The sequence below is a fragment of the Vidua chalybeata genome, chromosome 1 (assembly GCF_026979565.1).
Source record: "Vidua chalybeata isolate OUT-0048 chromosome 1, bVidCha1 merged haplotype, whole genome shotgun sequence".
NCBI lineage: Eukaryota > Metazoa > Chordata > Aves > Passeriformes > Viduidae > Vidua > Vidua chalybeata.
The window spans coordinates 122,261,972-122,289,947 of NC_071530.1; the positions used below are offsets into that span (position 1 = coordinate 122,261,972).

Sequence of the window (27,976 nt, forward strand, 5' to 3'; positions counted from 1 at the left end):
GGTAATCCTGGGGACATGGATATTAGAAGAATGAATTTTGAAAGGCTTTTTTGGTAGGTCTTTTAGTGTAAATTTTCCTCCTTCAGTGGTAGCTTGTCTGTCATAAACTACTTTTAAAAATATTTATTTAGTTATTTAATCAAGAAGGTAATTTATGGTGCCCTTTTACAGCTACTTTTACTGAGTAGGAACTGCAGACACTTTTCCATTCAAATATGCATTTCAATGCTGTATATGCAGTTACTAGCTCTTCTTAATTAGGCATTAACTGGGTAGTTTTCTTTATGTAACTATTTTTTAGGACTGCAAAGTTTTCTGTAAAGAATGTATTGAGAATAATAACATTTGAAATTCTTCTATCCAACATTTGAAAGCACCAGATTATCAAGTGAAATTCTGCTGTTCAGGTATATATTTGGCACAGATTCAAGCAGCTTTACAGGAGGGTTTTTAGCTGGGTTTGTATACACCATGTCTACCAACTGATGAGCTGTGGATCTACCCAGAGATTCTTCATTACAGAGAAGGTGATTAATATTTCTTTTCCCCCTGTACATCTGAATGGTGCTTGGAAATGCCATGCAGCTGTCACATCTTGTAGGAAGAAGGGTTAGAGCAGGAAGCTGCTGTCTGAGAGGCTGCAGGGTACAGTGCCTGGAGCCATTGCAGCAGCACTGTGTGTGATGGAGGGAGTTATGAACTGGCCTTGCTGCAGACTTGTGTGACTTGAAGCCTTCCTTGCTTAAGGATGCCTACAGAGCTAAGTCATTACCAGTGGGAAAGAACATTACCAGCTGTAAAATGAGAGAATTTACAGCTGTCTTTTAAAATATGTTGGTGGGTGATTTCGGTATAGTTTGAGATAGTCCATAATCATATCACATTTCCTTATTGTTCTGAAGTGAGAGAGCAAAATGGCACATGAAATTAGTTTCTACATAGAACAACCAGAGTAGTTTGTTTAGAACTGTTCGTACCATACATTGACAGCAAAATGTACAGCAAAGCATGAGAGATAGGAAGCTTCCTGCATGTCCTTGGGTTCGTGCAAGAACTGGAACCAGAACAACTCCTGATAAGATTATTTCAAAAAGCATTCCAAGATTATCAGAAGGGTTGCACTGTATCATAAAAGAAAAAAAACACCCAGGTAAAATACAGCATGCAGAAGCAGTTTTCCAGCTCCTCCCATTGCTGCATGCAAGTGACACAGTTATAGTTAACTTTGGATTATCAATCACTGTGAAACAGAATGGGAAGGTTGTACATTTGAACAGCTTTTTCACTGCTTTTGCATTCAATGATGCGTCTCTCAGAACCAATACTGGACATGGAAATGGCAAACTACAGTGAAGTTTTAGATCCAACGTATACAGCACTGGAGTTTGAAACTATGCAGATTCTGTATAATGGCAATGGTGAGTTCTGCCCTTTGAAGCAAATTCAAGCCAGTTAACAGAAAAAGTGGAGTAATGCTATAAGGTGTTAGTTAAATGTTTTATTAATGGAGCATTTGGGGGTTATTTTCAAACTACAAATCTGCTCTCTTACACTTCATCGCTGACTCTGAGTTAGTAACATTATAATTCTTTAAGGAAAATATAAGAGAAGTTATATATAATAAAGTAGCTGTACTGTCACCAGTCAGTTAATCAAAGGAAAAAAAATGGTCTATTCAGCAGTTGTTTTATTTACTGTAAGACGAATGAATAACTGGTATTGACAGTTTGGACATGGAAGTATATTTTGTATATAAGTTTCAGAAGGAAAGGAAAAAATTATCTAGAGGTTTGTGAAAAAAATTAGCTACTGTTTCTTGATGCCTAGTTTCTAATTGTTATACTAATATTTTTTTTTAATTTAAGTATTAATCTAGCCTTTCTAGCTAAGTGTATATATGCACAAGAGGGATTTAAAAATAATCACATCAGCTTTTTAGAGGGTAATGTTTAGTTGAGAAAAAGTATTTGCGTTTGGCTAATGTAACACTTTAGGAAGATTTTTTAATATGCAATTTTTGAGAATTTTTCTCAATAATTTATGCTTGAAATAGAAAGCATACCATTTTATTCTGCCATCTAGTACTGACAAAAAATACTGTGAATAAAAGTATCAAGCAAGTTAAAGTACTCAAAAATGGCCTTTCAAATCTTTTAATACACTAAAAATGTTGGTTAATTGTGTCTTAAAGTATAATTCATAGTTCTGTAGTAGTATGTATTTTTAAAAGGCAGAACTGATATGTAGTGATTTGCAGGAAAAATATTTAGCACCTGCCATATAGAACCTAGTTAACTTTTTATTGTTGGGCTTTAAGTTTTATCTGAATTTCTGATGTTAAATTACAGCAAGCTTAGTAAACAGAAGGTTAGATTTGGTTATCGATTTAGGAAGAAAAAACAGAACTTTATGCACTAACTAAATTTGTAGCTGTCAACAATGATTATATAACTTTAGATGATTTCTCTGCTTTTTGTTCTAATATGGGTATTTCATTGGTCATATGTTTTTTGCTGAATAGCACCCTTTTGGACCTGTTAATGTTAAATAAAATGAGAAGGCAGATTAGGGAGGTTGTGCTTGGTTGCATTATGTGTTGGTGATAGAGCTGGTTAAATTATCACTGTAAGTGATTAGCTTGATAATTATCAGGTGCAGCATTTTTATGTTTAGAGTTTGTTTTGAGTTTAGCCAAAGTATTTTCTTATAGCATTTATAAAAACATTGTATTGTTACAGTGCTAGTTTGGAACTGAAAGCTGCCCCTTATGAACTTTCCTCTATATCTTTTCTAGCTGTTTAAATTAATTAGGAACATTTAGAGAAGTTTAACAAGCCACATTCAGGCAAATTACACAATTCTGTTGAAATCAAAGAATTTTTCAATATCAGGTCAGTTTTCTAGACATTTTGGTTCACAATAATACCAAAGAAAATACATATACCCTTTTATATATATGCGCACAACTTATATTGCTGTGAAATATTTCATCATTACATTTAAATATCATGTTTTCAATTACTCTGCTATATGATACAAAGCTACAAAACTCCAAAAGAAAGGTCTTACATTTTTCTAAAGCAATTCTGTAACCTAGTTTAAAAATATTTTAAAATTTTCCAGTCATGACAATCCTAATTTTAAAATAAGTTCTTTATAGAACTGAATTCTTACCTCTAAGATTTATTTTTTTAATTTTTAATGTAATTCCTATCAATTACAACTCAGTAAAACAAAACAAAACAGAAAGGCTGCTTCTCTCTCTATCTAGAGAACTCTTAACCTTTGTGGGACACAACTAAAATTTTATAATGTATCTGTGTTATACATTTTGGTTGGATCTATACAATATGAGTAATATTAATCAATATTAACAGTTTTACTGTTCATCCTGTATACTGTTCATGAACTCATGTATTTGACTTTTGAATTCATTTTTGCATATCTGATTAATGTGGCACTCTTTCCTCTCCTGGACAAAACAGCTACAAATGCTTAGGGTATATTTTCCTTCCATTTAAATCAGAACCAAAACAGAAAAAGCTATTTTGCAGTTGTTTCTTTGAACACATCTGTTAACATTGTGACTCAAAGAATAAATATATCTGGTTTGATTTCAGGTGAATTTATTCAGTAGTGTTTACCATATTCAGTGACTAACTGTTAATCACATAGCTAATATTCTGTGCAAGGAAAGATTGCACCAGTGCTCCTGTCAAAAAAGTCTTCAAGGAAATAACAGACATGTTAACAGTATGCTCTTAGCATGTACTTTTGTTGTTTTGTTTTTTTTTTTTAAGTTGTACAAGATCCTTCTTTTTTTGTTTCTTTTTTTAATGTCACAAATCTTTGTAAGAGTTGCCAGCTATTGCCAGCTTGTATGAGAACTGATACATGAGATCTTTGCCAATTAAGACTGCTTTGTGCCAAAGTTCCTCTTCATGTTAGTAGGAACATTTATAATTATAAATGCAGAAGTGCAGTTTTATTTTTAACCCTTCAGCTGAAAAGAGTTTAGAACACGATTATTTGTTGTTATGAACTTCATAAATTCTTTTAACATCTCTATCACTTTGAAAGTGTTCATGTCAGTAAGAACCAGATGTAATCAGGTGGGTCATGCTATATAAATTTTAAGTGGCAATTAAAAGAGAAAAGGCTAGAAAAAGCCTCTGTTTAGGTACAATTTGCTCATGGGGTGGATTTTGGAAGTCTTATCCATAAGTGTGTATGTTCTTGTTTCTTGTCAGACAGTTCAGGAGAAGCTGTCAACATGAATGCTGCTGACAACGGGGTCAGCAGTCTCTGTGCAATATGTGGAGACCGAGCGACCGGAAAACATTATGGTGCTTCCAGCTGTGATGGATGCAAGGGATTTTTTAGACGTAGCATAAGGAAAAACCACGTCTATTCATGCAGGTATTTCAAAAGTTCTAGAGGCACTAAATTAATGAATTTAAGCAAAAATTATATTCATACCTTATCAGAATTTTTCAGTTATGTCAGGGGATTTTCAGCTTTTTCTTAAGGAGTGCTACTTGATATTACACATTCCAGAAACTATGTTCCAGGTGCTTGATGATATTGTTGATATCATTACATCACTGAGAAGCTGTTTCACTCTTTTATTTATGATTACAAGTCATCTCCTGAAAAAAAAAAAAAGGAAAAAATGCTCATACTTTCACTTCAATGTGAAAACTGTAATACTTAACTGTTTCCTAAAATTCTTTCCTTATGAAGGTAGTTTCTGAACAGAAAGTCTAAGATTTATGGGTCTTTTTTTAAGGACTGTACAAACACATCTGCACATATTCCCACTTGGTGCGACACACAGATCTTTTGAGCAGCCACTTCCCCCTGTCTGTCTGAATGGCAATCTGTTAATTTCCAAATGGTGCCCCAAATACCACACTGCATCATGTTTGATGAAATTATCTGTGTAGGCTCAGGGCTATAAAATGTCCATTTTGAGTCATGAGCAGAGTATATGGAAAACTCAATGAGTTTGAACAAATCACTGAAGGGGTATATTGGGTTTTCATGCCAAGATTTTGGTAGCAATATGGCTACAAAAGTGGATTCTTGTGAGAAGCTGTCAGAAGTGTCCCCTGTGTCTGGTGAAGCCAATGCCAGCCAGCTCCAAGATGGCCAAAGCTGAACCTATCAGCAATGGTGGTAGTACCTCTGGGGATAATGTATTCAAGAAGAAAAAATAATTATTATGCAGAAAAAAAATTGTAGCCAGAGAAGAGCAGTGACAACGCGAGAGAGGAACAGCTCTGCAGACACCAAGGTCAGTGGAGAAGGATGGGGAGGTTGTGCTTTAAGTGCTGGAGCAAAGATTCTCCTGCAGGCCATGGTACAGACCATGATGAGGCAAGTGTCCCTGTGAAAACCATGGAAATTCACAGAGGAGCAGATATCCACCTGTAGCACATGGAGGACCTGCTGTTGGAGAAGGTGAATACCTGAAAGAAGGATGTGACCCCATGGGAAGACTGTGCAGCAGCAGGCTCCTGGCCGGACCTGTGGCCCCATTGAAGGAGGACCTCACACTGGAGAAGGTTTTCTGGCAGGACTGTTGACCCTGCAAGGGACCCTTCTGGAGCAGCCCAATCCTAAAGGACTGTATGCTATGGAAAGCACCCATGCTGGAGCAGCTCATGAAGAACTAAGCCCATGGGAAGGACTAACATTGGAGAAGTTTGTGGACAACTGTCTCTGTTGGGAGGGACCTGACAATGGAGCAGGTGAAGACTGAGAGGAGTCCTCCCTTGAGCAGGAAGCAGCAGCAGAGACAACATGTGGTGAACTGACTGTAGCCCCCAATCTCTGTCCCCCTGTGCTATTGCATGGGGTGACGATAAAACCTTCATAAGAATGCCATGTTACTGGAGATGTTGTTTCCTACACTCTTCTTTGGTTGCGTAATATAAGGAAACCTCTCCCTTACAAACATCATCCAGTGATATAGCATAGACATGCCCCTAAAGTGGTGTGTTAAGAGCTGACATAAGTGATTTCAGGAAGAGCTCTGCTTTTGCAGAGTCTGTTTACCTAACAAACACATGCAAAGAAAAAAAGGCAGACCTAGACAGAGAGAGGGGCAAATGGCTCATATGCATTCCCTTTAAGCACACCTGTAGATGTGCATAATAGCCTGGGTAAGCTGCCTTGCAGTGTCGTGCTCCATGTATTTCCTCAAGTCTTTATTTCATTGTGTTGGTTCCTCTCATTTCATGTTTAGGTTGCCACCTGTAGTGATAAAACATGCAGCTTCTTCATTGTTATCTCCCAGAAGGAGTAAACACTGCCAGACAAGGGTAATGGTTTTACAGCTAAGGGGCTCCTCCATGCCAGCAACATATGACTTTTTCTTTGATTGTCCTTTCCTTTTCTATTTGCAGCTTTTCTTATTTTTTTTTCTTCCACTTCCATTTGATGCAGCCAGTTACTGACATACCTCACAAATCAATTGAGGTGTAAATGATGCACATCCCTACAAAAATTTCCATACTTGCCTATTGCAATGCATACATGGGTTTATGCACACACATATATTCCTGGAAAATTATCAGGTTTGAAACACCTCTCAAAACTGATTAATAAAGAAGAATAATCAATGCAACCGAAGCAGAGAGTCTGGTTATAGACATTATTCTGACAGTGGTTATAGACATTATTCTGCCAGGACAAAGTAGCTGGTTTTCTTCTTTGTAATCAGGGTGCTACTTTATTAATGCTGTAAACATTTACCTTTTCTTGTCTCTGATAGATTCAACCGACAGTGTATTGTTGACAAGGACAAAAGGAATCAATGCAGATACTGTCGCTTAAAAAAGTGTTTTCGAGCAGGAATGAAAAAGGAAGGTAACGGAGTCATTTATTATTTGATATACAAAGATAAAAAAATCTGAATTAGCTTTGAAATATAATGAAAATTCTAAAAAACTCCAGCAGAACAAACCAATGGAAAGTCTGCTACAATACCTTCATAATGACAAAGTGCTTTTATATTTAGGTGAAATATATGTCTTCTAACTTTCAAGGATAAGCAGTTCTAGAACTTGGAACATTAACAAGTCCATGGATTAAAAGTGAATTTGCAACTGTTTAATTCATTAATTCTTTCACCAAAATTCATTGATTTCTACATATTGAACCATTTGCTGGAATATTCAAACCATGAGATTTTACTTAAAATGTTTATCAAATCTGAGTAATAAAATCTATATCTGGCTTTTTTTTTTTTTCCCCTGCCCTAAGTAATGACAGGGCCAATTTACTGTTTCTTCCCTTAAATTTAAACATATGAAGCATTTAAGCCAGACAAAGGACTGTGAAGTTGAGTGAAAAAGTAGTGGGAAGAGTAGTGGCAGCTGTCAGTGGAGAGTCCACATTAATTAATAAAAAAATCTAATTTCCCTTGGGCTTAATATAGGAAAATTGTTACTTAGCATCTCACTGACAGATATGAGAAGCATGTGTCACATTGATTCTTCAGTCAAAGTGGAAGGACCAGATCACCACAGGAGCAGAGCAACAGGGAAAGAGCAGCAGTGCAAATATTAGAGGGTTTATTTTTTTGTTTGAGCTGTTGTTTCAAAGGCAATAATGATGTAGAGGCAAAAGATGTCCTTTTCTGTTTCAAATACACACTCAAAAGTGGTTTGTCACAAACTTTGCTGCCTTTTTTGTTTGGAGCATGGTGCATGTGCTTGCAGGCCAGTCTGAAATTTGAATGCTTAGTTCTCTTGTAATGTGGCTATCATTCTTTTTGTCTGTACAAAGGAAGCTTTTTCTTTATGCTCTTAAGTGTCTGTCCTGTAGCAGTACTTTTCTAGTGATCAAGTTATTGGTATGAGATAAAATGGATTTTTCTCCTTGAAAGCTGTATGGGGATATTCTAAACAGTGTTACATGGTGTATGAAATAGGTTTGCCTACTGTTGTGCATCTCTTTTAAGAGACTTTGGCCTTTTGGAATTTGAGCCATTAAGTCAGTAACATATTGTATATATGTTATGAATCTGATGTGAAGAAAGAGAAAGATCTGTGAATATGCAGCAGCCCTAGATGTTTTGCAAATTGAAGAACTTTACAGACTTTCAAAACCTGGCATTAAAGAATAGTTTATCTCAGAAGAAACATCTAGAGTTCATCTAGTTCAGCTCCCACTTAAACCAAGGCTGACATCTAGGTTCAGTCAGGTTGCTTGGGACCCTGTCCAGACAGATTTACACAGTCTGTGAGAGGGGAGATTGAAAAACCTCTTGCTCTACAAGCTCTTCCAGTATTTGACCACCCTCACTGGGAAGGGTTTTTTCCTTCTAACTAGTTAGAATATCTCTTAGTGCAGTTAGAGTAGCGTCCATTGGTTCTTGTCTTTTCATTATGCATCTGAGAAGAATCTGTCTCTATTTTCTATATGCTACAGAAATGAAGACCCTCACATCCATGTTGCTCCTCTTTTTTCCACATAAGCAAAGATGCCTGTCTCTACTTCACCTTGTGCATCTTGTGGATTACATCTCCATAGCCCTCTGCTGGACACTACCTACTTTTCCAGCATCTTTCATGTGCTGAGGAGCCCAAAACAGAGAAATGCTCATTTCCCTCAAGATGCTAATGCAGCCTAGCATGGCACAAAATTTTTAACCCACTTAACGCTACTCTGCCCTACTCTGATCCCACTGAGTCTAAGACTTTCAACATAGCTTTTGTTTGTTATAACCTCTCTACATGATCAGGGCATGTCTCATAGTATAAGTAAGTATAGCATAGAGTCTATGATATTTTCTCACACTTTTAGAAAATCTCTTTCTTTTCTTTGGGACAAAGAAAAAAGAGGCTTCAGTTATTAAAAGCATTACAAGTCCTCTTTGAGCAAATGTTCCACCCTCCTCATGAAGTCTCTGTTTAAGGCACTTTTAGCCTGAATTGACAATAAAGCTTTAGCCACATAGACTAGTCTAGTAATCCAAAATTATGTGTATGTAGAAGAAAATTAAAGCATCCACTATGGTTTTAAGTGTGCTCCACCAGCGATTTTCACTAGTGGTGTATTTTCAGAATACCTTACTGTTTTTGCAAAACTAATCAGTGCTGAACTTATTTTAATTACCTATGTTTGTTTCAGCATTGAATGTTTGTTTCAGCATTCTTTTACAAAAGGTTATATTTTCTCTTTCCTGTCTACAACATACTGTGTGTTTATCACCACACAAGATTTCTTCCTGTGACCTTAATAAAAGGTCCATCAGTGAATGTCCCTGCAAAAAAGTTAGTACACCTCTTGAATAAACTGTGCATTGTTCAGATAAACTCTGAACCTACTCAATGCACAGAGGGGTTTTTTTATGTTTTTTTTTTTTCAAATTGAAACTTGTTCTACTACTCCTAAATTCTGTAATGCAGATTGTTTACCACAAACAATATAGCAAATGTATCTTTGGGAATAAAGCTGCTGCTCTTAAAAGACAATGAAGTTGCTCATGCAATAGAAAGGTTTCCATTGGCACAATTTCCCCCCCCTTTTTTCTTTTCCTTGGCCTAATCTTTCACTACATATCTTGGTTTTAGAAGGATCTGACTGTTAGTTTTTATTTTTTTCTTCTTCCTTTGGTTTAAAAGTATACTTTCTTGCTTCATAAGCTTTGCATGTGCTGATTACAGATTTCTTATCCAAAGCTCTTTCAAATGCCTGTTTTTGGACCCCATGAGACAAAACTTAATGAATTTACTGTCCTAAAACTTTCTTCGTGTGCTGGTTTTTGGGTTGATTTTTTATCCCCATGAAACTTAGTTAATGTTCCATAAACTGGCTAGGAATGCAATGTCACTGAGGAGGAACCTGAGATTTAACTTTCAAAATTATCTTACTAGTGCATTAAATTCATGATTCATTCCTGTTTCATTGTTTCCTACAGCAGAACATGAGTAGGGCTTTCATACTTCCTCTGAGAGATATTTTTTCAGTGGTGATGCTATACCACTTGACCTGTTTGGTAGTCTGGAAATGTCCATTTCTGCTGTTATCATAAAGCCTGACTTATTAAATTGGTTGAAATTGAGACCATGTGTTCAAGTTCAAAGGAAGAAAGAGGTTTGACTGTAATTAAGCTAGTGACAGCAGTGCAGATGATTCAGTGTTTATCTGCAATTAGTTATACATGCTTTTTGCAGGCAAGTAGTGTTCCAATAGAGACTATAAACATGTATATCATCCTTCCTCATCACTCAGAGCTAAACACAGATCATCTTCTTTGAATGGCATACCTTTCAGTTCTTACAGTTATCTTCTGGAATCTAGTAAAGTTCTGAAATTATTCTTTGTGTCAGTGTTTACAAGTCAATAAATGAGATGATTATTCTTTTCCAGCTGTACAAAATGAACGGGACAGGATAAGTACAAGAAGAAACACTTTTGATGGCTGCAACAGTCCCTCTATTAGCACACTGTCACAAGCCGAGACACTCTCCCGCCAGGTACTGAGATCTATGACAAAATTATTTAGTGACATTAAGACCACTTTTACTAAAATTAAATACTTCTCAATTTCTTATTGTATCGAAGATAATTATTGAGATTACTTTTTTCCTACTTCCAAAATGCACTCAGCTTCCTCTTCTCAATGGAAGAAGTGGTAATAGAATACATTCTTGAAGCATAGTCAATAAAAAAATTTTACTTTCTCTAGAACAATATGTCTTAGGCACCTTTCTTAATAAAGGTTTATGGTTCTTACTGCTTTTAAATCAACTGCTGTCTTAGGCAGCTGGTGGCATCTATCTATCTTTGAAGCAGGCTTTCCCATGAAACGTAGGGAAAAATTTGTCCAAAGCCATTACATTCAAAGGGGTGTGGACACTCATTTCCTTACATTCTTTTGAAATCCCATTTTTAATATCCTTAGACATTACAAGTAAGGAAAACAGAAGTGTTCCAACTGCAGTCTATTCACATCTCACTTTTAAATTTCTTTGTCTCATCTGAACTTCATTTTCTCTTTTTCTTTTTTTTTTCCTATTGAATCAATTGCTGAATGGAACAGTCTCCAGTCCTTTTCTGCACCTCAGATAAATCATGATCATTGATTCTGCATTCTTGCACCTCTTACTAACTTGCTTAGAATTTAACTGCCACCTTTATGATTTCATACTGACTGATTTATACATCCCCAAATGTTTTGTAATCTTGTTCTTTATCAGCATCTCTCTTAGGCTGGAACTGCCTGTAAAGAATTGATGCAGGAATTACTGGGTTATAGTCTTTGTCACGTATTGCATGTCCGGGCAGACTAGATGAACATAATGTACCTTCCTACCTTTCCTACCTATACACTATGAAAAATATAGCTATATTTATCTCCTTTGTAATTTTTTGAACCTGCTTATTGTGATTTTTTTTAATACTCCTTAATCATTTCCAACTGGTATATGCAGTTCAGAAATAAGAACTGTCTTGAACAGAATCACATCCTCAGCTGTTTATAAGACAAAGGTTTTTTTCAAATAGTAGGTTCTTGGCCTAAAACATCTCCTTGTGTATACACAAATTTATTGTACTTACTATTTGATATGTTTTAGTAGAACAGAATTGCTTCCATTATGTCAAGCATATATGAAGATACAATCTTGGCCTTAAAGTCCAAGAGACTCCATTAGCAGGATGGAAAAGCAAAGAAGTCTTAAAAGTACTTCTCCCTCAATTGAATAGGTCTGTAAGATGAGTTCAGTCCTGAGAAGAGACTTAGAGGAGGTGGTAGAGTCCCAAATGATTATCCAAGTACTTCAGCTGTGAAATGAGGAAGAGGGTGGCATTCATCTTTTTTGAAATGTTCATATGAAATAAGGAAAAATAGATATTTTCATCCCTTTTGAAGTGTTCATAATAAATAGGGAAAATTAGTAATTTTGTTCCTTAAGATCCCTTACAGGGGGGAATTGTCTAAGTACAATTTTTCTCATACAGACCTGGGAGATATGAATAAATATGAAAAGGGCATGCTGGACTCTCATATGAGTAAAGGCATCTGTCCCTGAAGGTTTTCAGAGCAACTGGGATACAGTGTTACATTTTCATGTTCATCAACTCATTAATGGGTACAAGTTACACTGGGAAAGATTTCACCTCAATATAAGAAAGAAATTTTTTACAGTGAGAACAAGCAATTACTGGAGCAACCTTTCCAGGGATGGGTGTGGTGAAGTCCTCATCACTGAAGATTTTCAAGATGCAATTGGACAGGGTGTTAGATAATCTCTAGGATTCCTTTCTCATAAAAGTTTGGATTAGATGATCTTTCAAGGTCCCTCCTAACATGTGCTAATCTGTGATTCTATCAAGTCAGTGAGTCCTGTGTTGTACCCCATATATGAATATAAAGAAATAGAAATTGAAAAGTTCATAGCTTCATATCCTTGTCAAGATATGCAATCCTAGGTGTTCATAATGAACTCCATGGGAGTCATCCCACGAACCTCCAGCAGAAGTTCACCAAGTAATTTCAGCATGGAGACTGTAGTTTGTAATGTAAGACGTAAATTGTAAAAATGCACAGCTTTGATTAAATATATTAAGGGAAGGACAATGTATTAACTTCATAGGTCAGTATGTCTAACAGTTAAACAATCTACCTCTTCTTTACCGTCTTGTAGTATCTTCTAGCTGCTGCATGGTTAGTATCATTTTCAGGTAGTTCAGAGTGTGACCTACTATCAGAAATCTCTTCTTTGTACCTTTGAATCATGATCAAGACCCTTTTTACTCTTCTGGGAAAAAAAAAAAAATAAAGGAAATGTATTGAATTTCTTTACTGTCTTTCTGTACTGAAGTTTTTCTAGACTGAATCGCTCTGGTAGCTCTCACCTGAATGAATATCAGTATTTTCAACATCCTTTTTTGTAGAGGAGATGCCAGAAATGGATTCATGATTATAGCATGGATTTCACACATTCTCTGTCTACAAAGAGGCAATACCTCTAACCATTTTCCTACGTGATAGCCTTTGAATTATGTGTCTGAGGAATTTTTCACCTGCCTAGCTGCTGTATTTCCCTGAGAGCTAATGTTCAGCTGGTTAACTGACATAAATATCTAAGCTGTTTTCACTGTTTTACACTACTGAATTATGTAGGAAGCACAGAGCTTTAGTTCTGAAGTACAACTCCTTTTGACTACTCAAGGATAAGAGATTTCACTATAGATCCCACTGTGGGGTTTAACATGGGTATATGAATGAAGGGAACTGGCAGGAGTCAAAACTAAATACTTTCCACCATCCTGAAAAATAGGAATGTGGTAGTGGAAGACCAAACAATTAATTTCTTTTCCTGAGGAAGATAATCATGCTACATAATTTCCCAAATATGCTTTTGATAATAAAACATGAAGGGAAAGTCAGTTTCTTAGGCCTTGTACAGTGATCTTTTTGTTTCCCATTTTTCTTTTTCTTCTTTTTCTTCTTTTTCTTCTTTTTCTTCTTTTTCTTCTTTTTCTTTTTCTTTTTCCTTTTTCTTCTTTTTCTTTTTCTTTTTCTTTTTCTTTTTCTTTTTCTTTTTCTTTTTCTTTTTCTTTTTCTTTTTCTTTTTTTTCTTTTTCTTTTTCTTTTTCTTTTTCTTTTTCTTTTTCTTTTTCTTTTTCTTTTTCTTTTTCTTTTCTTTTTCTTTTTCTTTTCTTTTTCTTTTTCTTTTTTCTTTTTCTTTTTCTTTTTTTTTCTTTTTCTCTGTTTCTTTTTTTTCTCTTCTTCTTCTTTTTCTTCTTCTTCTCTCTTTTTCCTTTTGTTTCCTTTTTTCTTTTTTTTTTTTTGCCTTTTCTGCTTCCTTTTTCTTTTTGTTTCCATAGTACCATAAACTGGCCTTACCTTCTCGGGTTTGCCTTTATCTTAAGCTGGCTTTCCTGCCTGGCTCAAAAGAAAGCCTGATTTTGTTCCTTTCCTTGAAAAGCCATTAAGAATTTCAGGAATTGTCTCAGTAGAAGTGCCCCAGCTTTAGGCCCAGAAAGATATTGCTCTCTTGCCATTTCACAGAACACTGTTCCCTGCAGGTGGTCTAATGCACACTCATATCCTTTACATTTCCTCTGAAACATCTCAGGCCTCTGCCTATACCACTGCTTCATCATTACAAACCATTCTCCTCCAGGCACTAAAACCCCCCTGTTTTACCTTCCACAGTTAATGATACTTATCTTTCTACTAGAAGAGCATGCTACCCCTTTATCATTCTCTTTCTCTTATTATCTCTGTCCCTTAATATTACTACATGCCACTATGACCTCTTATTTTTTTCTGAAATGAAGTAAATGTCAACCATTTTAAAGAAAAAAAAACTCAAAACACCTCCCTTCTACAAATGAAAAGAGCTATAGTATTTTTAAAAATAGTATTTTGGAATGAGAAGATATTGTATCATGATATGATTAATTAAAGCTTTAGCATATTGCAATGCATACTGGTAATAATGAGAAAGAAAAATTTATCATTTACGTACAGGGTAATGGTCCATATGGTCAAGGAATTTCTCAAGAGTACCTGTGATTACTGCCGTGATTTTTTCTTAAATATGCTACTAACTAGTGAAAATAAAATTATATGAAATTAAACATCATTCATTTTTTTCTCTCATTATGGCTAGATCTCAATCTCCAGTCCTGGTGCTAGCACTGATATAAATGTTAAGAAAATTGCTGGTGTTAGTGATGTCTGTGAATCTATGAAGCAACAACTTTTGGTCCTGGTGGAATGGGCTAAATATATTCCAGGCTTCTGTGAATTACCACTCGATGACCAGGTATAAGAGGAGAACAAAGAGAAAACTCTAATTACTGCTCTGTTATTTCTGTGATATTTAAATGTCAGGATGAAGCACTCATTCTTTTTTGTCTGAACAAATAGAGCTGAATACTAGACCTAGCCTCTTAATTTATTTTATTTAAGTTGTGAAGTAACACCACTATAACAGAAAAGACATGAACAAAAAGAAACAGCAAGGAAGCATGGCTTTAAGTGTTTTGTTCTTTCTGTAGTGTTTTGGAAGCAGAACTTTTTCTGACCTTAAAAAGTATTTCTTTCATGTTCACCTTTCATTATAATATGGTATAAGACAGCATGTTACTTAATTTGAAGCAAGTCTTCTCTACTTGCAAAAACCAAAAGCGATTAGAATCTCAAACAAATTCCAAACATATTGGTATCAGTCCATAGCAAATAATCTTTCATGCAATACAATGTACTAAAATTATATTCATTAATTCATTGCTTAGGATCTCTTGATTCCACACCAAAATCTGATTCATCTTGAAAATCACTCTGTGAACTGGAATTGTGGAAATACTTTTGCTTCTTCAGTCTCTCAGTTTTTTAACAAAACCCTGCAAGTGTCAGGTTATCCGTGGTTTGGACTGAATCATTCCCCTTTATATTGTTCCTCAGGAATATGGGTATGTTTCAGGCCACAGGAAACTCCCCAAAAAAGAAGTTAAATGATGTCTTTGCAGACTGACAGAGCACATATGTTCACAAGCGCAACATACTCAAATAAGTTTAAACTGTTCATGTGAAAAAGAATTTCAAATGTCATTACTACACAAGGGCAACAAAAGCAAGCAAAAAATATTGCTGCTTTTATTGTTATGATAGCATGGAGGAAAAGAGAAGGTATCAAATATCCTTAAAATGTTCCTATATGCATTTAAAAAAATAAAATATCAGATTAGAATGATAGGCTGAAAACACACCTGCTGTGCTTGAAGAGTACATGTCGGGAAATACTCTGAAACCTTAAGTACATTAGAAAAATAGGGATGAGGATGTTGAGAGATAAAACAAATGCAACCTTTTCATTTGTGAGAGCTAGTTTCTAAGGCGCATTGTGCATTCAGTTATGAAATAAGCCATCTGGTTTTGAAAAAACAATTCCTGATCTGGGAGTAGCCTGATTTACAAACCACAGAGCAAAGCAGCTAAGGTAACTCTACTGAGAACCTGAAGTCCTAACACATAAGTATTACCCAGGTGCTGTGTACCTTTATATCTCTTTTAAAATGACTGGCTTGGATTAGAATTACTTGTCAAAAGATGAGTTCTTTGAGGAAATAAAGGCCATTGCTGAAATTTCAAGCAGACATTAAAACTAGAGGAAAGTAAATAGGTGACTAAGAGTAAACTAATAAAAGAAGTTCCTTCCTAGTGCAAATTGGGATTCCTCTTTGTGGACAATAGTGGCTCTGTTAGCATATCTGACTTTGTTGGGAAAAAGCTCTTTTAAGTGCTGCAGAAATTTTTGGTTCAAGAGAAAAATTAAACACTGCTAGAACCAAATTTACTGTAACAGTTCATTCCAGCCCACTGGTGTCTTTAGTGTCAATTTAAAATGCCAGAGAAACTTTGTCAAGGGAAGCAATACATATTAAGAAATAAATGCAGGTAGTATATTTATTGAGAAGCATTTTGCAGATGTTTAAAATCTAGACAGAATGCTAGATATGACAGAGGATGACAATTTAATTAGAAGGTGCTGGTTTTATGGTGTTCAGATTTTTACATTCACTTTATATTTTACATTGGAATCTTAACAGTCTTCAACATGTACCTAACACACAGTAATATGTATCCTCTTTTGCTCTTATTGAAACTTACTGCTTTATCATCTAATGAGTCTGCTGCTTTTTTTCGTGAGGTTGCCCTGCTAAGAGCACATGCTGGGGAGCACCTGTTGCTTGGAGCAGCAAAACGGTCCATGGCATATAAGGACATTTTACTTTTAGGTAAATATTGGTTTTATTTTACTTACTGATGATGATGTTATAGTACATTAGCAACGATGTAGTCACTTAAGTGGGACAACTGTTCTGGCACAATCAAAGCAATGCATTCTGTAAATGCTAAATAGCTATTAATGACATAATGTCACGTGTCTGTTCTAGCAAAAGCAGGTGGATGTTTTCATGTAGGTTAATACAGGTAAAGGTATATTGGATAGCAGAAACCATAGTTTAAAGGAGTTCCTGGCAATCGCCTCCTTACATTATTGTCCTTTCTGCACCCTTTCCCATAAAAAATTGGAATAAAATAACAACACCACAAAAACAGCATAAAAATCCCTTTGCTTAGGAAAGGAGTAGCCAGCCTGTTGCACATGTACTATTATCAGTCTTCATGAAACCATTTATCTGGAGCTTTCTCAGGAGTCCTTCAGATTCAGAGAAGACTCTGCTGGCTGAAATATTAGATAGCATGTTACCTGCAACTCACTTTCCCAAGACCTCTCTTACTTCTTCCTCTACAGTCCCCATATGGCTGCCACGTAAACATCATTCCTGCTGTCCCTGTTGCGTGGCAGATGGGTGCACCACGGCACAGTGCCGAGACACGCCTGCAGGAGCGTATTCTTGGTCAGCTCAGATGGCTCCTACGTTGGGTTGTATAAAGGGAACATGGCTGTCAGGGAAGAGGATGTTGTCACTGATGGAAGCATGTCTTCTAGTTCACGCAGCTGAGAGGCCCAGCAAGATGAGATGTGCACCTGTGTGGAGAGTGATGTGATGAGGCATTTGTTAGCCTTGTTTGACACAGTGCTCTGCCATTCTGAAGTGGGCAGGATTTTTGATGTGAGGCAGGGCTATATGGAATATGGACTCACACTTGTCTCTTCATTGGTGCTGTGGTACAAGGACATTTTCTACTACTTGTTCTCCTTCCTCTTTGGAAGCTTTTCATAGCTCTGAATTAGCTTGAATTTATTTTTACACATATTAAAACATTAAAAGAACAAGAAGGGCTTGGTCTGAAGGTATTTCTCTCACCAACAATCTTTTCAAGACAAAAGCTGTACAAATGTCTTTCTTAAGGTACTGATTTACCTAGATACAATTTCACTAACAAAATTAACAGAAACTAAGAAAGATAAATTTGCAATTTTATTTGCATTAGTAATAAGGTAAAAAGGAAAACAATGATAAAATAATAGTAAGAAAATTATATATCATGAGCATCAGCAGATACGCCAAAAGAAGAAACAATTTGAGGCTTCAAGGCTTATTTTTTGATACTTGGAGGCAGATATCTGTTTTATGAGTCATTTTGACGTGGATCTCTTGTGATATAATAATCAGTTTTTCTTTCAAAAACTGCATGGTGACTTCTGAAAGCTCCATGATATTCCTAGTATACTCCAGAAGGTGAATTAAGATACCGTAGTGGAGACCTCCAAATTGGATATTAAAAAAAAAAAAATCAAAACCCAAAAAACTCTAGGTAAAATTATTTCCTAACTGAAAATTTTACAATGCTACTAAATTTTATTAGGAACAACAGAAACATCCTTTAGAAAAATAAGTATTTCCAGTGTCTCCTCTTGCCTATTGTCAAATCCTTGTCATTCAGCTTGGGATATATTATTTTAATCAGGGAAGAAGACATTTTAAGATCAATACATTGGTATATTTATCTGTTATTTAAACATAGAGGTCTACTTGCTTCACACTTGTGCCTTCAAATACCAGCCTTGGTCCTGTGGACTAATCAGTAACTACATGTTGGCATACTTACATGTGCAAAGTATTTACTGGGGGACAGCTATAATCTGCCCATATATTCTGTTTGCAAAGAAAAGTTGTGTGTGATGTAAGGGAGAGTTATTACTTTAAAAAATTAACTTGATCAAGCAATATGAAATATACTTTTGAAAACTGGCTTAATCTAGTACATTACATCAAAATGTTTCTATTAATTCATATGTTGATATTCTTTCTCTCTAAGGCAACAATTACATAATTCATCGCAACAGCACTGAAATGGAGATCTGCCGAGTGGCAAATCGGATTCTGGATGAATTAGTTCGTCCCTTCCAGGAAATTCAAATAGATGACAATGAATATGCTTGCTTGAAAGCAATTGTGTTTTTTGATCCAGGTATTTTTACAAAAATATCTCTCAATTGTTTTACATGTGATTGTATTGAAAGTAATTTTTGTTAATGTAGCATCTGTTTGTGTTATCTAGCTGAATGGAAAAGAATAAAATGAAAAAAAAAGATGCTCCTCCCAAATTATAATATGCCTTGACTTTACATTTTTGTCATTTTTTAAGATGCAAAAGGCTTGAGTAATCCATTGAAGATTAAGAATATGCGATTCCAAGTCCAAATCAGTTTAGAGGATTATATTAATGACCGTCAGTATGACTCCAGAGGAAGATTTGGAGAACTTCTTCTTCTACTGCCTACACTCCAAAGCATTACTTGGCAAATGATTGAGCAGATACAATTGGTTAAATTATTTGGAATTGTTAAAATTGACAGTTTGCTTCAGGAAATGTTACTGGGAGGTAAGCTAGCAATAATCTTTTATTATGTTGAATTTAGCATGTTGGGATGTTGAGGGAATCCTGATCTAAGCTACCACTCTGACTCACTGGCTGAGCTTTGTGTTTTGTAATTGTTAGCTAAAGCATTCTTGTCTTGGCAGTTCATCTTGTTAACTTAGTCCTACAACAACAGATTTTGTATGTACTTCTCTGTAACTACTGGGTTGTCCTACAATTCCCTAGGCAGATGAAAGAATCCTTAGAAATGTTTCATGAAACACACTGTTAATGTAGTCAAAACAGTGAAAATAAACACAGTGCTTAATATGCTTGAAGCCTGGTTAAATTGTTTAATGAATACCCAGAGGCAATTATTCAAATTGCCAATCAAAATATTTACTCTGTGGAAATGTAATTACTGAAGTATAAGTCACTGGCAACAACATGCTCGTTTACATTGATATATGCTCATGTTATTTTTGCAGGTACTTCTAATGATGCCAGTCATCTGCATCATCCAATGCATCCTCACTTAGCCCAAGATCCCTTAACTGGCCAAACTGTCCTCATAAGTTCAATGTCTGCTCCTGTACATGCAGAACAGATATGTAAGTAATTGCAAGTTAGCCTTCTGTCATAACACTTCACTGTTTCATTTTAAAATATTGATTAGCATGGTGGCCTGTCAGTGTTCATAGAGCTATTTCATCATAATTCTTAAATTAAAATAATTGTGCATTAAAAATGTATGTATATAAATGGTGTTAAGTAATAGACTTTGACCCGAATTTGATTTAATTTTAAAAATTCAGCTCCATTCTGATATATCATTGTTTTTACATGCACAGTCTTTAATAAACTAAAAATTCTGATCATTAAAATATCCTATATCCCTGCGTGTCAAGGCACTCCTTTCCCAAGCATGCAACAGGACTCCCTTTCAGTGCAGTAGTATATATATGTAGAGTAGACCAGGCTCTAAAAATATGTAATTATTTCTGTGGTTTTTTTCAGCAACTCCAGAAACTCCATTACCTTCCCCTCCACAAGGCTCTGGGCAAGAATACAAAATGTCTGCAAATCAAGCTTCAGTCATTGCACAGCAATCTATTTTGAAACAAAAATCATTGTGATATTTTTATCTCTGTCTTATCTTTCCTTCATTCCCTTCCTTCTCTTCCTTTTCATGCACTAGATAGATTGGTAGAACACTTGCACATTTAAAATCTCAGGATTGATAAAGGAAATTATTTCCTCTGCAGCCACTACTAAGTGGGTGTTCCTTAAAACACCTCATGATTTGGAAAGTAATGCTGTTCTGACTACTGCATACAACTGCAACTGTGGACACTGCAGTCTAACAAATATGTATAGAGGTAGATATTATTTTTAGATCTTAGAAATGCACAGATTCATGTTTTATTTCCTGTTCTAGTTGTTGTCTTAATATTATTGTTTTAGATGTGTATATAATTTTTTCATCATAATGGAACTGCTTAGTGCTTGTTTAGCTGTGAATTGTAGATATGAAAAAGTGGGTTATTCAGGCAAAAGCCAAGATTCCACTAATAGTAGAACATTAGGCTACCAAAAAAGCACATGAATTGAAAAAAAAAAAAGGAAAACATTCTTAATGGACAGAAAACCCCAACTATTTTTAAAAATCCTGATTTGAAAGGACCATCTCTTTCAAGTAAAATTTCAACAAAAGCATTGAATCCTTCCTGCTTAACAGTTTGTTTGAAGCAGAAGGCTTGCCTGGGTGTATATGCTTGAGGACTTCTTAAAATCTATATATAGAACATGTATCGATACTATGTCTATATATAGTCAATTGGCCACTGCTGAAGCATTTATATTGATAAGTACTTAGAACAAGGACTGGTAGGCTTTTTGGTCTGGACTAATTAGTGCTTTCCCAAAAAATTTATGAGAACACTTTGGGAATTAGGCCAGTCAAGGGACACTCTTCACCAGGTTCTTTGGACACAGCCCTTCTCTTTAAGAGTACAGAGAGTGTCACAGAACCCACAGAATAAACTTTGTGGGTCCCTTCCAATGAGTTGGAAGGGACCCACAAAGATCATCAAGTCCAACTCCTGGCCTTGCACAGCACCATCCCCAAGGGTTGTCCAAATGCTTCTTGAATTGTCAGGGTTTCCTTTGACCACTTCCCTGGGGAGCCTGTTCCAGTGTCCAACCACCCTCTGGTTGAAGAACCTGTTCCTAATATCCAACCTAAACCTCCCCACACAACTTCAGGCCATTCCCTTGAGTCCTGTCTCTGGCACCACAGAGAAGAGATCAGTGCCTGCTCCTCCTCTTGCCCTCACAAGGAAGTTGTAGACCACAGTGAGGTGCAACTAGGACCATGTTATTTGACCTCAGACCAAGAGGACATTTGTGATTTTTGGTTTACTAGTGTAAGAGTAGCCATTGTGTTTATTTGTCTGACTGGGTGGTAAATGCATATTTCATCAATCACTAAAATTCACCTACTGAAAAGTTGTAATTAATGTAGTAGCTCTGTGTTTGGAGAGTTATGACGTACTAATTGCAGTGGCAAATGTGCCTGAGTTCAGCTCCAGGTGTTCCTGGTTTGAGCCATGTTATTTCAAGCCAGAAGGCAGCCAGAAGACAGCACATCCTCTCAATTCACATACTCATCCTCTCAATATCTAAGTTTTCAGAAGTGTGGGATGACTTGCTTTTCTGTGATGAGCCCCTTTCTCCACCTCTTCCTCCCCTTCCAGTCTGGGGATAAAACCTTGACTAGGCTTTGTGTCTGGAGTCCATAACAACCCATCTGGATTTGGACTGTCTGTGAATTTGTACAGTGGACCTTGTGACACATGCTCACTTGGGGAATTTATACTACTCAGTTACAATTTGTGAAAGTAATCTTTTATGATATATGAAGTGATGTGTTGTTCATACAATACTAACATCATAAGAAAATCGCCACTTCACATATTTTATTTATTCCAGAAAGCAATGATTTAGTACTTTAAAGCAGACTTTCTGCCAGAAAATATGTAAGAGAGAAACATACAAAAAAGAGATAATAATATATTGAAGTTTGCTAAACTATTGCAAAGAGAAAACATAGTGGAGTCAGAAATTCTTCAAGGTGAGGTGTTGATCATCCTGTACCAGACACCTTCATTAATTACAGCATCCAGAGATGCAGTGACACCCTTGGCTTGTAAAAGTTGCTCAAACAATCCGGAATGATTCTTCAAATACATTTTTGTAGGCAGGAAATGCAACACAGTAAATGCTGAGCTGACCTGAACATTCAAAAGGCTTTAATGAGAATGCACCTACCACCAGGTAGACACTGTGTTTCTTTGTTATTTTAAAGTAGTTGCTTTTGTAAAGTCTGTATACAGTAGCTATTAATGTTTGCCTTTTGCTTTTTAGATCATTTTTCCTTTTTGCTGTTTTCTGTTTGTTTTTTATTAATGCATTGCTCTTTTTACAAGTTCCTTTTAATATGAGTTTTTATGACAGAATAAGGTACTGAGGTTTTGCCATTAACTTTAAGGGTATCCAGACTCTGCTTTTTTTACAAGTTGGCCACCAATGCTTTACAGTGATACACAAAGGTAAAACAAGTGTGAGAGATACTGAGCAGCCCGAAAGTTTACTGATTTGGCTCACATTTGTATACTTATCATAGAAAGAGTGTTGGACTCTAGGTGGATCTGCATGAATTTACTGGGTCAGATAAATGAAGTCAGCTACATATATATGGCAGTATTGGTCTGACTAAAAACATATAATTGAAAATAAAGATCAGTCCCCAAGCTGGCCACCCTTGCTTTATATAAGAGATGTGCATAATAGCTTACTTTATTTTTCACAGTGAACTTTAAATATCAAGTGTATAATAAAATGTTGCCACACACTGCCAAAATGTACTGGAGGAAAAATATACTTTAGTATTTTGTCTGACAAAAAGCTGTTGTCTATTTTGTACGATATATTGCATTTTTGAATAAGAATACCACTGTAATTTATTGGGAAAAGCTGATTTATTTTATAAATGTAACATTATTTTTGTAAACTTAATTATGAAAAATCAGAAATGATTAGTGCTGTTAAATATTAAATTATAATGAGATGTAACTTTATATGTTTGAACTCTGATACCAAGTTTTTGTATTGAGCATGTGGAATTGAAATGGTTGCTGGAAATATTTCAAATGGACTGTTTTTCATCAAAGCTCAATAAAGAAATATGAATGATCCAAATGACACATTTGCCTTTTAATATTTTTTTTTTTACTATTTACATAAACAATGAGAGTGGTTGATATTCCTTACACAATGAATAAGTATATAACTAACATGCTTTCATCTCTACAGTGTTCACAGCATCAGAGAATGGGTGAGGTTGGAAGGGACCTCTGGAGGTCATCTAATCCAACCCCCTCTGCTCAAGCAGGATATTGAAATCATATGAAAGAATCTGATGGCAACATTTTAGTTGATTCTGCTGTAACATGGCAAAGTATTACATAGCTATGGTCTTCAGTCTTTACTTCTGACTCAGAACTGAAGCACATGCTTAACTCCATCTGTGTTTAAAATTAACCATATGTTCAACAGTCTGGTTTTTTTGGACAGGGATAACTTAAGAAATCACTGCCTTTGCTCCAGCACATTGTTATTTAGAAAAATTTAGGTGCAACTTGAAAAAGATGTTGTAAACTTTAGAAAGACTCTTTACAAAATATTTTTTTAGATAACCAGTATCTCCTCTGCCTTGGAAATTATGTTCGGTTGCATGTCTCTTTACTAGATTTTGAATAGAAATTGGGTTAGGTTGTTTGTTCATTTGTTTTGGGGTTTTTTTTTTGTTTTGGTTTGGTTTTGGTTTTTTGTTACTAGTAATAATACAGTGATTTGGGCTGCTTACTTTTGCTGAAATGGGTTCTACTCTGGAGTGCAGAACTACAGGGAAAATCTGCCATGGAGACTCCATTTTGAATGCTGGAGATCATCTGGTCCTGAGGAACTTGAATCAATGGTTGATTATTTTACATGCAGGAAAACTCTACTTATGAATGCTGACTGGGGTGTAGAAGGTTTATGATTTTAGGGAACTGAAGAGATTTTTTTTTCTCAGCCTACAATGAAGGAAATATGGAAACTCCCTTACAACTTCAATGCTGTGAAGTGCTGACAGACTATTCTTCAAGGATTTTAATAAATCAGCTTTACAAGTAGCCCCAATAGGTGAACCAGGATTATGTGTTTTACAGAAAGAGATAGTTGAACTAGCTTTCAGTTCTAATCATTATCCAGAATTTCTCCCAACTAAAGAATTCTGAAAATGAGCAAAGATATTTACTGAGCTCCAGGAATCTTCTGTGACAGAAAATTCAACATTCACAGAACATAAGAGAATTTGTTATAATTCTTTGTTTTATTCATATACTTGGAAGTTCTGGTTTTACCTCAAGGATGTCTGCCAGTCTGTGATGGCCTAACATTTTTTTATGTCTTTCAACAGACTGTCTCTAGTTGTGCACCACCATTTGTGATACTTATGCTAAAGTATATAGTAAAGAAATACTTAGATTCACATTTTAATAAGTCTATAAAAAATTTTCTGTATTGGTTTGCAATTAATTGTTACATTATTCTATTTGGCCTGATACAGATGCATTAGCTTTCTTCTTTCCCTTTATTCTCCCTAGGAATAAAGAAGAAATGGAAAAAAAAATATTTATCACCAAATTCAGTGTTACAGTGGTGTTGCATCCCAGGTTTGGGTTCAGATTAGGGGTTCTGATATGAATTAGTTAGGCGGTTCTGTTTACCCCTGTGCACCCCCCGTGTTCCCCCCCACGGTGGCCCGCTCCGAGTCTCTTACCATTGGAGCATCACCATGACACTCCTGTAACCACCCCTCTGTCCACTCCGGAGCGTTCAGTGTCTGTTACCCCGTCCCCGCAACCCCGCTCGTCCCGGAGACCCGTGTACGCCCCTGTCACATCCCCGTTGGTTACTCCACGTCACTGTCCCGTAACCTGCCCCCATTGGGCGAGGGGGGCTTCCGTCCCCCTCCACCCGCCCCCTATAAAATCCCGTGCGTCCCCGGTCCCAGCGCCATTTTGTCCACGCGGCGCTGGGGAGTGAGTCGTGCTTCTCCCCCGCAGCTCCACGTGACAAATAAAAACTTTCCAGATTGGACTTTCCTTTCTTTTTTGTCTCGCCCCTCGTGCCGGCAGCAGAATGCGACCAGCCCCACCCTGGTGTGCGGAACGCAGCAGCGCCCAGGACAAGCAGTGCCCCAGTCCTTCCGAGAAGCAGCACCCTTGCTGGGCTCTCCGGAGCTGCCCAGGACCAGGGAAGACAAAGCAAAGCCACACAGTGGTAACAATGCAATGGCACTTTTCTTTCTTCTGTTGTTTTTTTAATATGAAGATAGAGGAGATGGTTGTCATCAAGGTTGACATCAATCACTGCTTTCTTTTAGTTCCTTATTTTCTTGTGGCAAATCCAAGTATTTTCATTAATTGAATAGTCTATGTGTAAATGCCTTCTATGAAGCCAAAAGGTATATTTAATTGCAGAGGAGATTAAAGGTGCTCAATTGCAGGAATATATTTTCAGAAATTTTTTTCATAAAAATTAAAATGCATGCTTGATTTCTAAACAAAAACATAAATATTTATATTAAAGGATAAGAAACTTAAAGACATAATCAAATGTAAAGATTCTTAAATAATGACAGTGAAAGAGAACTTCCATTTTGTGTCACCAACTATAATAATTTCCTTTTAAGTACCACCTAAATAGGATGGGCAAAATCTCATTAAGACATATGCCTAGAAATGTTCTTATGGCAGTGATCTCTATTCCTTAATATTGTGATAGAGCTATGATTGCTACTGACATTATGCAGTTCACCTGAATCAAGTGTCAGTCAAAGATGCCATGTCGATACTAGATTTACTGATGCTGCTGAGAGGGTAGCCACCTCCTCACAAAGCCTGATGTGACAGCTTCTCCAAGTCACGTTGTGGCGGGACACCCTTGCATCAGCACAGAGCTCTTAATTATCCAATGATTTTGGGCCTGACACCACTTCTTCCTTTTGCAAGGGTGAATGTCACCAATGTCTGACATGATGAGGTGAACAGCAGCACGTGCTGAAGATTTTCGTTTAGCCAGTCTGGTCAAGGGGTAGTTTCATCTAAAGCTTAGCACTCTCCTCTGAGACTAGAGCAGAAAGCCTAGAAATCCAGAGTTTTTAAATGTCTTTGGCTTTGATCTGAATAGCACTGGCTGTTTTTTTTGAGTCTTGATGTAGCCAGAGTTGAACCATTGAGTGTCCTGTGTCTGATTAGGCTCAGTGACATTTTGGGGTCTGGCCTCCCACCTAACCTCCTTTGCTAGTTTTTTGGTGGGTTGACCAAACAGACAGCAGTTGCTGTTTCAAATTTAGAATACTGAAAGTCTTCAAGGAAGCATAATCATAAAGATTGCACACAGAGATGTGTCTCTGGGACTGAAATTACCTGAACAAGTTAAAAGAGTTAGTGATTGGTTAGGAAAAAATAGAGTACATAATAAAGGCGTTCTTCAGTCTTTCAAGAGAATTCAGTGAAAGGAGGAAGGAAAGAAGACACACAAAAATTGGCTAACACTGTTGATTCCACAAGGAGATTAGGAAAACCTCTTTACTGGAGGTATGAGATTAGACAGCTTTACTCAATATATTCAATGTGGTTTGGTTTGTGGTTCAGTGTATCACCTGTAGACTGCAAACTTCATACTCAGAGCAGCTGACTTATTTACAGTTTTGGTTAAGCAATTCATGAAACATATCCCAGCAGCTTAACATACCCTCAAGTGCCCACTGGCAGCTTGTTGGCTCTTCACTGGGCAGCTCTACAGGGAGGTCTGGCCACATTCTGCATCACAGCTCTGGGACCCTTACTCTAAGTATTACTTAAACACATTCTTTACCAATAGGCCGTAATGCCATGGGAGTGAAACAATGCTCTTCATGTAGCCCATGGCAGTTCTTACTGTCACCAATCCCCTTTTATCATCATGCTTTGTTTCATGTGATACAGCTGAACTTGCCAGTTGTATCACCTGCTATGCCATGCTCTGTTTCATGCTTCTCACAAAGCCAACTGAGACAAGATAAAACTTTGGTTGGGTTTTAAGTTGCATTCAGAGTCAACATTTCACTTTGATATGACTTTGGAGCAAAAACCAAAGTGTTGGATCTGGTGATGTTCTCATCTGTCACTTTTAGGTCATCCACCCGATGTGCAGAGTTTTTGTGTCACCTATTACAATGGCCCTTATTTCCTGTCTTGTTCAAATAAAGCAAGTAAATAGGTTGGGTTACAACTGCTCTCTAGTTAAAAGTAGGACCAATGCATAGAACACAGTTTTGAGATCATATTGAACTGGTTTTCTTTAGTCTATGCATTTTGTAGCTTAAATGAAATGGTATGGCTTATGTTACGTTTTGATCAGCAGGCAGTTTTCTTCTTCCCTGTTTTTTTGACCTCCTCACAATTGAATGAATTTTCATGAATATGACTGCCCAACAAAGCATCCAGTTTTTCAGATGCCTGCCTTTTGTAATTTAAATAATGTAAGCATATGAACATAGAGTTTGAATTAAGAGGC

At 36.4% G+C, this 27,976-nt stretch overlaps 1 protein-coding gene across 1 annotated transcript; it reads left to right on the plus strand.

The window, feature by feature from the left end:
- Positions 1 to 1,300: 1,300 nt before the first annotated feature.
- On the plus strand, positions 1,301 to 20,442 carry HNF4G (hepatocyte nuclear factor 4 gamma). The gene is made up of 10 exons (XM_053949377.1): positions 1,301 to 1,418; positions 4,251 to 4,419; positions 6,779 to 6,873; positions 10,384 to 10,490; positions 14,640 to 14,795; positions 16,683 to 16,770; positions 18,764 to 18,916; positions 19,094 to 19,330; positions 19,795 to 19,917; positions 20,324 to 20,442. Exons 1-10 carry the CDS (start codon positions 1,301 to 1,303, stop codon positions 20,440 to 20,442), a joined length of 1,365 nt encoding a protein of 454 aa, XP_053805352.1.
- The last annotated feature ends 7,534 nt before the right edge of the window (positions 20,443 to 27,976 follow it).

Bases quoted from the DNA above. Each gene is read 5' to 3' on its own strand.
- HNF4G (XM_053949377.1), top strand. From the start codon at position 1,301: ATGATGCGTCTCTCAGAACCAATACTGGACATGGAAATGGCAAACTAC. The intron at 1,419-4,250 runs GTGAGTTCTGCC...GTTTCTTGTCAG, and splicing joins GATTCTGTATAATGGCAATG to ACAGTTCAGGAGAAGCTGTC. The intron at 10,491-14,639 runs GTACTGAGATCT...CATTATGGCTAG, and splicing joins CCGAGACACTCTCCCGCCAG to ATCTCAATCTCCAGTCCTGG.